The sequence below is a fragment of the Patiria miniata genome, unplaced genomic scaffold, assembly GCF_015706575.1.
Source record: "Patiria miniata isolate m_02_andy unplaced genomic scaffold, ASM1570657v1 HiC_scaffold_4, whole genome shotgun sequence".
NCBI classification, from domain to species: Eukaryota; Metazoa; Echinodermata; class Asteroidea; order Valvatida; family Asterinidae; genus Patiria; species Patiria miniata.
In genome coordinates this window covers 1997097-2009698 of record NW_024037071.1, presented here as the reverse complement: position 1 = coordinate 2009698, position 12602 = coordinate 1997097, and the positions used below count along the sequence as shown (strand labels likewise).

The 12602-nt window shown below is 40.6% G+C and overlaps 1 protein-coding gene across 6 annotated transcripts in view; it reads left to right on the top strand.

Annotated features, from left to right (window-relative positions):
* Nucleotides 1–12602, top strand: part of LOC119740035 (alpha-adducin-like) — a 67742-nt gene that overhangs the window by 6581 nt on the left and 48559 nt on the right. For 5 of the 6 annotated variants that reach the window (XM_038215231.1, XM_038215230.1, XM_038215228.1 and 2 more), the window contains exon 2: nt 7363–7616. In XM_038215231.1, the coding sequence (XP_038071159.1) occupies nt 7410–7616 (207 nt within the window). In that variant the 5' untranslated portion in view covers nt 7363–7409. The remainder of the gene's footprint in view (nt 1–7362; nt 7617–12602) is intronic. The other variant, XM_038215229.1, reaches the window with a different exon arrangement.

Sequence of the window (12602 nt, the reverse complement as noted above, 5' to 3'; positions counted from 1 at the left end):
TAACAAAAGCAGGGCAGACACATTTCACACTGTTTTACTGGCATGTTTACCACCTCCCGCGCCTCGGCTATTGTGATGGGCGTACACAAAACCTTCGTCCATTGTATGAAGTGTAAAAAGCAGCTTGCCTGGTGAATGTGATATGTCCACCACATAAAAAAAAGAGAGAGAACGATTACATTTTTGTCGCTGATAGAGAAAATGTATGCTCAGAGATTTATTAGTCCAATTTGTATTTTAACCCTTTTGGCTTGTATAAATTGTATTACATTGTATTACATTGTATTTACCCCTCTGTGAATCCTTAAAACCATAGAGTGTTGGGGCATTTTGGGGCAGTACAAGGAGTAACAGGCCGGGCGGTTTGGGGCGGTACAGGGGGCTAAATGGTTAAGCACGAATTGCCCTCTCAATGTTTTTCACACTGTTTACTGCATTCTTGAGGCTTTAACATTTTTTTCAACAACATGAAATCAAATGTTACAAAATGTACATTTATCATACATGCATTATGTACATGTTTTTATGTTTGTCTGTGAACTTGAATCTTTGAAACTGCAGTACATCATGTACATTTGTACATGTATACATCATGTATATTCACCGGTTCCCCACATGCGCCATGGGTATTATTTGTACCTACTGCAAAAAAAAGCCTGGGGCTTCATTCACACTATTTTGATGACATGACCTGTTTATAAACCTGGCAGCGGCATACCAGTGACACTGAGCAATGCGAGTGCCTGGACTCCCGCGCCACAGGGATCTCCTATACATGGTAGAGTCGTTACCCATGGCGCATGTGGGGTACCGGTGAAGCCTCGTAATTGGATGGCAGACATTCTGTTGAAGCCCCTCGACCTTGGACTGGCACCCTGATTACACTCTGGTTTTTCCATTGGTGGACTGTTAGTGGAAAGACCCGACCTCGTTTTTGAATTCATCACCAGACTACATGTACATGTACATCATAAGTGTCCATGCACATACATTATATGGTACAGTTCTCAGTGGATAAATCTGAAATGTACATTTTGAAGCATGGTACTTGTATGAACTTTTCAAGTTTTATGAGTGCATGGGTGGCCTATCGATCACAACCCTGTGTGCAGTCTGGTATCTTTAGTTGTCTGGAGTATTTTTTTTTTTCGGCGCGTAGGATGTTTGACAAAGGGAACAGTTCCATAGTGTGGTCTTTGTACTCCAATTTCTTTGAATGGCTGGTTGGACCATGACCTCGCAATTTTTTTTTTTTATTGTTTGCTAACTGAATTAAAACCGAGTACCCCCCTGTAGTGGAGTTGGCTTCAGCTGTGCCAGCTGAATCACTGTCGAGAGTGCTGTGGGCCGTGCCTTGTCTGGTAGTGGCACGAGAATTGGAAGGGATTTTTGTTTTGCTTTGTAAAGTTTGAGTTAAATTTGTTAGAATAATTGAACGCACTGAAAATGTTGGACCCCCTGGCACAAGAATGTCAAGTTAGTTCTCCCAAGTTTGGTTCATGAAGAATTGTAGCGTATTGAATGGGAATTAATGAGCTCTACTTGTCAAGAACTGGTTTAAGTAGATATTTCATTGTTTGACAAATTGCAATAATGATTTTCATTTAATACAATGGGTCGTATTCAAATTTTGGGATGCGTTCATAATGTCCTGGTCTGTAAATGTTTGTGTGGCACAGTGGCAGATGAATGAGTCACGCCCTATTGTGGGACTCAATCTTCATTGTACGTGCCCAGTGTGTACACGTATACGAGGCATGAATGTTTGACTAACCTTGAATTATGCCAAGTATTGCAGCCCAGGCCGAGGCCAGGCGTTATTGATTTTTGTCCCTGCCCAGTCAAGCAAACCCTGTGGATTTTCAACTGCACGCTTTGTATTTGAGATTTACAATTTCAAGACATGGTTTAAGCATAGAGCTACAGCTCTGTGATTTAAGAAAAAGTTTAAAACATTAAACCTGTCTGCATGAGTGCTTGGATTTGTGTGAATCTGTGTGGCTGTTGGTTCATAATTCTTTTAATGAACAGGTATGTACATGTGACCAACACGAATTGTTGATGTGCTATGTAATATGTTGAATGAAATGTCCATGTTATAATATTATTACTAAAAATGGAAACAGCACAACTTTGTATACATAGAAATTGATATGAAACTCTATAATCCAAATGTTGGATTAGCATAGTAGAATATGAAGGATCATTTGGTGGGGGGGGGGGGATGTACAGTAATTAGTATCAGGTAGAAATAGGATGCTTGTGTTTGTGCAGTGCTCTCTCAATATTTTGTTGTCCGTTCAAATGTTCTGTACACACTATACACACATACGTGTTTTTGGATAGACTAACGTTTTATAGCATTCTCTGTATGCGCTTGGCAAATTTAACATGGTTTTATCTGGACTTTGCTCACGTTTAGTAGTAGATACCGGTACTTTAGCAGTGATAGAAGTGCATAATGTCTGTGTAGCTGTAGCTCAGGTTGGACTTCTCCATTGTTTGCATGCGACGGAGTCCAGGGTATGAACTTCTGCTGCCGTAGCGAAAAAAAAAAATTACAACACATTTTATTCATATGTTTACCTGATGGAGGAAGCTGAAATTTCGTTTACACTTTTTTGTGTCCAGAAATACAAAAATGCTTGTAAATATGTCCGTGGGGGATGTGAATACCGAAAACAAATCGCAGATCCACACTTATTTTTGTAAACGTTTTCAGTACAAACTTCCCATGTGAAGACTTACACGTACGCGCCTGTATGCAACACAGTTGCAATGCGGGGCGAGCATGTACGCGCCTAAGGCTTCACACTAGGCTTGGACGGTATTTCGGTATTACCGGATAGTCAAGGTTTTTTTTAATAACCGACTAACACCGACTAATGATTCATGAATACCGAAACACCGGTGAAGTCGGTATGGAATTTCAATACCGCGGTATTCTTCCTTTGTGTTCAGAATCTTCGCAAAAGCCTTTCAAACAGAAAGACAAGCAACCTCTTTGACATGTTTGATTCCATTCTTTGTGGTTTCAGGCATCCAGTTTCATGTCTGCATTGTCAACTACCGTTGACAGATTGAACACAATTGTCAAGCTCGACAAGAAAACCTGATACTTCGGCAGCTGCAATACCACAAAGGCCTTTGAAGTTCTGCTAACGCCGCCGTGTTTGCGGTTTTCTTTGTGTGTAAAGTGTCTCCGCTGAAAGTTCAAACAATGTTTTACACATGGAGTTTTTGACGGTCGTGACAAAAACTGGTCGTCTTAATTGTTTCTCCGTGGTTGTTCCAGAGAAATCTTACATCATCATGCGTAATTTTTGCCACAACATAGTTCCCAAGAATATCAGCAACAAGAACAAAAAACCTTGTCAATCTTGGTTATATGACCGCCGAAACTTGCAGGCTTCAGTCTAGTGCTATATGCGTGCGAGATGCACGTGCAAAGGGAAGGGACGCCTGGATTTACATGCGATGCTGAGCCGTCCGATCCGGGGAAAATGAGAAACAAATATTTCAAGGAAAGCGCAATATCAAAGCCATCATGATGTCTCATCATGGGCCTTGGGAATAAATGTACAATCAAGCAGTGTCGGCACCGACGCGCAAAAGGAAAACAAATCTGGACTCGCCTGAATATACGAGGCAGCGAGTGTGAACCATCCGAGAAAATTAAGAAAAAAAATACTTCAACGAATGATTTCTCAACGTGGGTAAAAACTCTTGAACGATCTGGAAGCGTACACTTTAGTGTTTATGTGCGTCATGTGCGTGGTGCGTGGCCGTACATGCCAGTGCATGATACGCATACACGTGGTCCCACACTGGTTCCGCACAGAGAGAGTCGGAACACGTGCTTTTCCCCACCCTCTGCATTTATCGATCTAAAGCTGTGTCCGCACTCGCCTTTTTTTGGAAGGTTTTACCGAGACGATGGTGAGATGAAAAATGGTCAAACACCCTTTTAAAAGAATCTGATTGACCACCTAAATCGACGCTCGGAACATTTTTTTTTCATTCATGTTTCGGTTCGATTGGTCCGTTAGTTATTCATCGGTACCAACGTTCAAAGGGAAGGGACTCGCCTGAGTATGCCGAGTCGTCTAGATAAAAATCCAGAAAAGAAAATACTCCAAAGGAAAGCGTAATACAAGAACCATGATTTCTCACCGTGGGAAAACCCCCCGTAATGCCCGCACGATCACACTTAAAGCTACGCCCGTCCTGCTGGGCCCACAAGCACAATTGCATGTGCTTTTTCCCACGCACTGTGTAGATCAAGCTGATTGGCCATCTAAAACGGCGCTCGAAACATTTTCCATTCATGTTTTGGAATGATTGGTCCGTTAGTTATGAAGGTCACGGCACCGACAACTTCATATTACAGCGTCCACAATTGCGCATGCGTAATATTGTGATGTTTACTATTATCAATCACGGACCGATCACGTGAGAAGGAGTACGATATTTTTTGTAGGAGTCCGATTTTCACATGACACCGGCGAAGCACGTAAGGAGTCGCTGGTGGCCGGCATTAATTGCGTGAGCCTTTTAAGTCACTCACAATGGATACCAACTGAAAAGCATACGTTCGCTAGGATCTGGGGATCGTCGCGTGGTCGGCCTCTGGCGCTGGCATCGGTCGACGATCTGCATTATTTTTTAGTGGATTTTGTCAAGTCAATGACTTACAAATTCGAAAAATGCAAAACCACAAAAAGTAAGCTTCCCCTGTTTAATAATCTGTTACAATGATATGTTGTTTTTACAAAGAAATGGACTGATAATGAAAGTTTGAAACCAAGACACTTTTAGTGTAGGACTAGGAGATTTGCGGCGTGAAGCATTTGCGTGATTTATGCTGCGCCGGCGGCTTATCAACTCGGCACGTGGTGTGGTGGTTAGTTATTTTTTCTTCTGATAATGACGTAACTAATACCCCACTTAACATAATACCGCGGTTTTAGTGAATACCGCGGTTTTTTTGTCACTCTATACCGCGGTATAGTAAATGCAATACCGTCCTTACTTCACACGGGCAGTTCATCCTGAAAATGTTTACGACGGAAGCGTGAATCTGCAATTTATTTTCAGTACAAATAATTAATGATGTTTTCAAACCTATTTTAATGATGTTTTCAAGCCTAAATAATTCGCAAAACCTTTGAAACACTTCAGTACTTGTTACATTCGGGGCACACTTAATAAAGTTTTTATGTTTTCAGTGACTGACTGCAATTGTTGATTTATCATGTCAATCACACCGGTCCGCAGACATAGTGAGCATGCGTCAGCCTTTGTGAATGGTTAGACGTTTAAACATTTAAACGGAACCATTATTTTTATTCAAATATTTGCTGAACGTTTACAAAACGGACCGCAAATTCAACAATGTCAGTCTGACTGAATTTAAGGGGAAAAAAGTCCAAGGTTTACTTTTATCAGAAATAAAACAATGTACAAACAAGCACTGATTTTACCTAATGCTTGGATTATCGGGTCTGAATTTTATCATCTAAATCACATGTTAAGTCCTTCAGCTCATTAAATGTGTGCAGGCAGCAAAGGGTTAATAATAAATCTCTAATAATAAATTTAAATCCATTAATAATGAAGGCCTGAGCGCTTGGTCATTAAAAAAAAACTTACAGTACAGACAGACTGAGTATTACGTAACAGTTTCTTGCCTTTGTTACTGGTATAAAGGGTATTGGTCAATAGTGTTTGCATGCCATATGTATACTCACTGTGGTCTGTCATTGTAGTATTCTTTTGTAGTAAAGCAGACGCATGAATTTGATTGAATTGGTAGTTCCGTGTACATTCATGCATTGAATGGCATACAAATGTAAAGAAGGAATGCTTTGCCTTGTGTTGCTCTGAGTCTGAGTAGCAAATGAAATGGATTAAATTTATGATTGTTCTTTTATGGATCGTGTTAGAGAGATCTGGGCCCTGCTTACCATTAGCGAAAATCCCTGCATAATGTAGCTTTTGGGTTAGCGAGGAGTTTTGACTTCTGCGCATGCGTACACACCTTAACTAAGGATGTTGTGCTTACAGGGTTAGCACGAAATTGTTCTGCTAGCGCGGTTAGCGGTGATCATGTAAGCACAAAATTCCGTGGTTAGCGGAGCCTTGAACTTGGGCCCCTCCTTACATGACACTTAAAATTTTAAGTTTGTCTGGAAATGAAAATTAAAGCAAATATTTACAAGTGTCACCAAAAATAATGTTTTATAATTTTTTTTCAAATTAAAGTAGTAAGCAATTGACCTGTTGCGGTAGAATCGCGTCAATGGAGCTGTGAAATATTTTCCAATTACACGATAATATACCAATGGATGCGGAACGCACAAAATCTTAGACAAACAAAAGTTAGTGTACAAAAAACTAGGGTTGTCTAAGGGGCGTGGCTAACTCGCAAACGACGATAGGTTAATTATTTTCAATCTAATACAGTCTACATGCGATTGCAAAGAGTAAATTGTTCTTGCTCTTCTTAAATTTATTTTAGGACATCTCCTAAAAAATTTCCTTATCAATTAACTGCTATCCTCAGTGTGATAACTTGGTGAGTGTGGGTATAAATAAGGTGTGCCAACAAATGTGAACAAATGTATGGTTAGTCTGTGGCTTATGTACACAGGAACATAAAAGCTTTAGAACGGAATGAATAGCAAATACAACAGGCACCTATCATTTAAACCAAGCATGGGCCCACCATGAAAGGATTTGAGTACTGTTTGCATTGCTATTGTGTGCTCTCAAAATGGTTGCGTCCCATATGAGTGCAACAGTGCATTGAAATTCCCATAGACACTAGTGCTAAATGCCCATACTTCAGAATTCTTTTAAAAATACTCAGAACTCTCACAGGTATTTTAACTGCACAGTAAAATGATGATCAACACGTCATCTTTCATTTTTTTCCATTTTTTGGTGGGTTGACCATTGACTTTTCGAGGAATTCTCACTCAAAGAAGTTTAGAAGATGACCCCTATTTTTCCCAAAGCGGAAAAGTAGCCATCTTGAAAAACGATCCCTCCACAACATGCCAAAATAGTGCCACTTTCGAGCCCAATTGCATCCAAAATGCTCAGAATTGGAGCCCCAAGTCCGGGCCAGAGGTTCATTGCCATATCTCTTCAATTCCCCAATGTTACAGCTCTCACAACTCTCTAATATAGAATACTTTGAGGGGTATAACTTTTATTCATGAGCTCGCCGGATGGGTTTAGGCTTATTTACAGGTATGCACCCATATGAATGGCCAGACATATAAAACAAGTTTTTTTTATGGAAATTTGTTCCGAATTTGCATACTAAATGTTCTCGTTCCACTGTGTCTTTGACAGTAGTCACGGCAGCCTAGCAGTGTAGGTAATATTTCTCCACGCGCGCCATGGCGGACACGTTAGCCAACAATGTGGACGAGAGGGAAAAGCTGATCCCGGACTTGGACGACCCCGAGTTCCAGAAGGAGTTGCAGCGGCCGGCCCACATCAAGGCCGACATGAGGGACATGGAGAGGCAGCGAAGGGTCTCCCTGATCCTGAACAGCCAGGCCTTCCGGGAGGAACTGGAGAGCATCATTGAGTCACAGTTGAAGGTAAGAAGACTCAGAGAGAGAGAAACAAGGAACGACAACAACAACTAGGGTCTCCTGACAATGACTAGAGCAGGCTAATCGAAACGTTGAGACCAAAGACAAGTTCGTTTAGAACTTACAGCAGGACTGTTCTTAACAGAACCAAAAACTACTTAGCAAAGTTGATAATAAGCAGGACAAGTTCTTCTCAGAACTAATATCTTCTAAGCAGTAGTTATTACCACATGGTGTTACCGCAAACCGAAACGATAACAACAACTACCTGTCACTAACAGGCTTTAGCCCTTTTCACACTAGAGCCTCTCAACCCGGGTTGAACTCAACCCTGGGCGAAGCCAGTGCCGCCCCGGGTTGAGTTTCTGATTTTTCAACCCCGCGTTCAACTCCGCATTGTTTCACACTTGTTTCATGCAAATCAAGCTTATCATGCTCAGTTACTACTGTTTTGAACCCTGGCAAGAATTTCAACCCGGGTTGAAAATCTCAACCCTGGTCTGGAGCAGGGTTGAGTTCAACCCGGGGCGAAATCAGTCTCGGCGTTGACGCAGGGTTGAAATTCTTCAAGTGTGAAACGATGCATGTTTTTCAACCATGCGTCAACCCTGTGTCAATCCCGAGATTTGTCTAGTGTGAAAAGGGCTATATGGGGCTTTAGTCACTTGTACTTAAGTCACTTCAGTCACTTGCATCGGTTGCCCTTACATTCATTAGGTTTTGGTGGATCCAGCACTTTTGGAATCGATTCCGATTCTGTCTAGGAATCGGAATCGATTCCAAATTTTTTGATTCCAATTCTGTCTAGGAATCGGAATCGATTCCAAATTTGTGATTCCAATTCTGTCTAGGAATCGAAATCGATTCCAAATTTAGCTGGAAATTATTTATATTTTTAAACCACTAAGATGAGGTCATCATGAGGTGTAATCGTTCTCTTACAAATGATAATTTTTCACCAAATAACATAAAAGTCACAATTGGGGCAGGACACGCAACAAAATATAATGTTTGACTAATTATTTTAGATTTTTTGGGGAAATACACAAGATCAAAACCGGACCTCCCCTTTGCGCATTTATGGACAGATTACAGTTGATAAATAGTCAGGAAATTACTCTGCAAAACTACGGTAGCATTGCCCATCAAAACTGGTGTTTCAGAGAAGCGATTCTTCAAAAAAGTGGAATTGCAAATTTCTGATTTCGAATTTGGAATCGATTCTGGCATGGAATGGCCCAAGCCTCTCACTCATGATGGAGTTCCAAGCCAAAGGCTGTATGTTTACAGGTAGTTTTGTTTACAAGTAGTTGGTGTCCAGACTTGTTCATGTACACCCGCCTAATGAGCAAACGGTAGAAGAGGATGGCTTGGTTCAAAATCTGCAGGCCAAGACAGGAGGTACACACTGTGTGTGGAATTGAAGATTTTTTTCAGATATGGAGTAAATATAAATTGAAATTACACAATTATATATGAGACATAGCCTGAATTCACATCAGGCTATGTCAGTTTTGTGCAATGAAACCGATATCATTGAATTGGGTACCCAATGACCATAGGTTTACGTATCCATTTCCAGTGAACATCCATTTAACCAGTTTTGGCTAGACTACTTTGGGTGACCATGACTGAATGCATGCTGAAATGGTGCACTTTTTCCCTGGAAGCACTTTTTCCCCCCTGGAAGCACTTTGACAAGAGAAATTCTTTAGTGTATTTTTATAAAATGCTTGCAGTTGCTTGAGTTCCACCCCAGATGTAGCCTCAAGATCAAACATTAAGTATTGGAATAAGTCTGTAGAGTAGCTGACATGTTTTACCCAAAGATTTGGAATGCCCCCCCCCCCTTTCTCCTACATGTAGGTAAACAGTGCATAAAATCAATATTGTGAAATTGACAGGAAACAACCTGTGTATTCTCAGCTGTCTAGAAATTGAAACACAGCCTAATTTCGAGGAGGAACTTAGCCTTGAACTATAACACCTTAGTATTTTCAAAAGTTCTCTCCAAGCGCACTCTGCGGTGACATCAAGGATTTTTTTAGTCTTTGTGAAAAAAATACTCCAAGGGCTTAGGCTTCCATTTCAAGTGTACCAAGGATGCCCAATGATAATAGAACACCATTGGAGCCTTTGTGCGGCCATTGTGCAAGTACACGCACAAGTAGACCTTGCAACGTCAGATTTTGTATTCATTTCCAAGTTCCATTTTCCCACATGAAAACAGTGGGTACACCTGCAACCCTCCTGTGTATGTCACACACACACACCCACACTGTCTGACCCAATCAAGGCCAGCCAGCCTGCCTTTGGAATTCCAGGGCCGTTTGTGGGACCCAGACTCTTTTTTTTTCTTCTCCTTCCCTGCTAATCCTCTTCCCCAGTTTCTGAGCCACCCCCAGGCAAGGTCAGGGCTAGCTACCTGTGGCCCCGTTTGCTATGTATCAGTGTCCTTGCGTTCAAGTCCGGCATTCAAGCCTGGCATTCAAGTCCTTGTATTCAAGTCCGGCTTCGTAGCTCAGTTTAAAAGCATCTTACAGAGTGGAAAGAATGGGTTAAAAGAATTCTGGTGAATAGTATTTCCGGACCAATAAGCTGATCTGGAATTTTTTCAGTCGTTGGAGTAAATGTACAATTCATATTCACAACAGTGAACTTGATTTTATATTCTTTAAAGGGGGACCTTATAAATTAACAACAATGTAGATAAGACTACAATTTTTCTGTGGCTTGCTCTGAACTATTTTGAAGGAGTTTTCTTCAACTAAAATGGTTTACATGGGATTGTAACAATGTGTACCCATAATTGTTATACATTGTTGTACAACCATTGTTAGGCTATAGTTTGTGTAATAAATGTTTTAACGAGTGAATGATTTTTGTTTAATGATTAAAATAAAGCTTCTTTTTATACGTACTGTGTAGACTGAATGTAGTTTTCAGGGAATGTCAATTCTTAAAAATTTAAGACCATAAAAGTTAAAGGCACGGGCAAATAATCCTAAAATAGTTGTCAGATACTGTACAGTATAATTATATCAGTGCTTGATTTCTTATAAGGGAAGTCCCTATTTCAGGATGCCATTTTGTAATGTTAAAGATATACCCTAGCCGCTGATTGCATTTTATGTACATGTCTTCTAACGTATACCCCTTCGAGGTGCCTCACCATCCCCTCGGATGCCTCAATTGTTTCAAGCAGAGCATAGTCTCTGACCTTTTTCACACACTACAGGATTAATTAGGGCCCCATACTGTCTGTTGGATTGAGCCAGGGTGGGAAGTGAGGCTCACAGCGGCTACGTGGATGTTGGGCAGTCGGCCTACTGTGAGGAGAAAGAGATATCTTCTACATAAGCCTTGGGAGAATTTAATTTGCATAAATTAATTTGCTTTTATTTATGCAATACATCTACCTCATGTAATTGTAAATTCTGTAAATAGAAAAAAATTCCCAGTCAATAGCAAGTTTATAGCCTGTTGAGGGTTAGTCATTGGTCGCTATAAAAGAAATATCTGTTGCTGTAATACTCAGATGTTATGTACTTGGTTGATTTTCATGAGAGATTCTCAGCAGCTACTGCTAGTTTAATATAAATAATAATTTTCTAGATATGGCATTGAATTTGGGCTATTACAGCGCTGAGAAGCCTAGTGTCTCGCTTTATCACTAATGCCAGTTTTTCATAATGGGCTTCGGCACAAATGGAACAAAGAACCCCCCCTCCCCCAACAAAAGAAATTAAGGCTGGGAAAAAGATAAGTATGACCTTATGCCTTGACTGCTGTATTCATTATTTATAAAAATGCATGTCATGGATGAGAGATTGCGCTTTGAAGGCAGAGCATCTTTAGATGGGAGGCATTGATGAGGGAGATAAGACCTTGAGATAAGACCTTGAGATAATGTGACCTCCCTGGGTAAGGCCTTGCTTGTGCTCGCTGGTCACCTGTCAATGGCAAGGCCCGCATGCAGTGTGCCTCCTATAGAGTAATGACACGGCAGCGGCCAACGGTTGCCAAACTCTTCATCCCAATATCAAAAAAATAAAAACCTTTGACCTTGCCCTTACGGTGGACAATCCATCTCTGAGTCTTCTCCAGCTTCGGAAATTACGGATGACTCACATTGTCGTCTTTGTGGGAAATTTTAAAATTACAATGGAAATGTGTTCTTGATGGTGTTTCTTTTTCTTCTTCTGAGCCTTCTATCCCATTTGTTCTCTATGAGAACAAAAATCCATGGTAAAATTTCAGGACAACCCTAGATGCATTTATAAGTAATTATGTCAGTTGTAAAAATTGAGTGGCAAAATGTATATGCAGGGTAAGAGTATAATTGGGAAGTTTATGGGAGCTCCCAAGTCCCAACACTCAAATAAATTGCCCAATCTTATTGACCAGTATTTAAAAAAACAACTCAAAGAAATATTGCTGTATGCCCATTATCTATGCATTTGATGTAAATGTATAGGCCTACCCTTTTTTATAAATAAACCTCATGATTTTAAATAATAGTTCAAAATACCTCATTAGCAAAGATGGTCTTTTTCATTCTTTACACGTACATGTATTTCCACCAGGGATTGAATATTATGTATGTACTGGATAATCATTAACAAAATTTAATTAATCAAGGTTTTTTTTTGGGGGGGGGGGGGTTAAAGCAACAAGCTTTTCACACTTTTTTTCACAACAGATTAAAATTTCCGTGCGGTGGATTTATTGAGTTTGATCCCTAAGTCGCCTGTAGCCGTGTGTAATAAGGTCATAGGCATAGTTGGGATGTCATGATAAATAAACACCAGCATCAGACCATTGGGGAGAATGGTTCAGGCATACGTTGATTTATGAGCCTATCCTAAATTTCAGTATTTCTGAATACTGAATCTGCACCAGGCATGTAGCCAGGTCCTGGATGGCCTTGAGAGTGCCAGACACAGTCATTATTGTATGGTACTGGTACAGCAGTCCTTATTTTACCGCCGC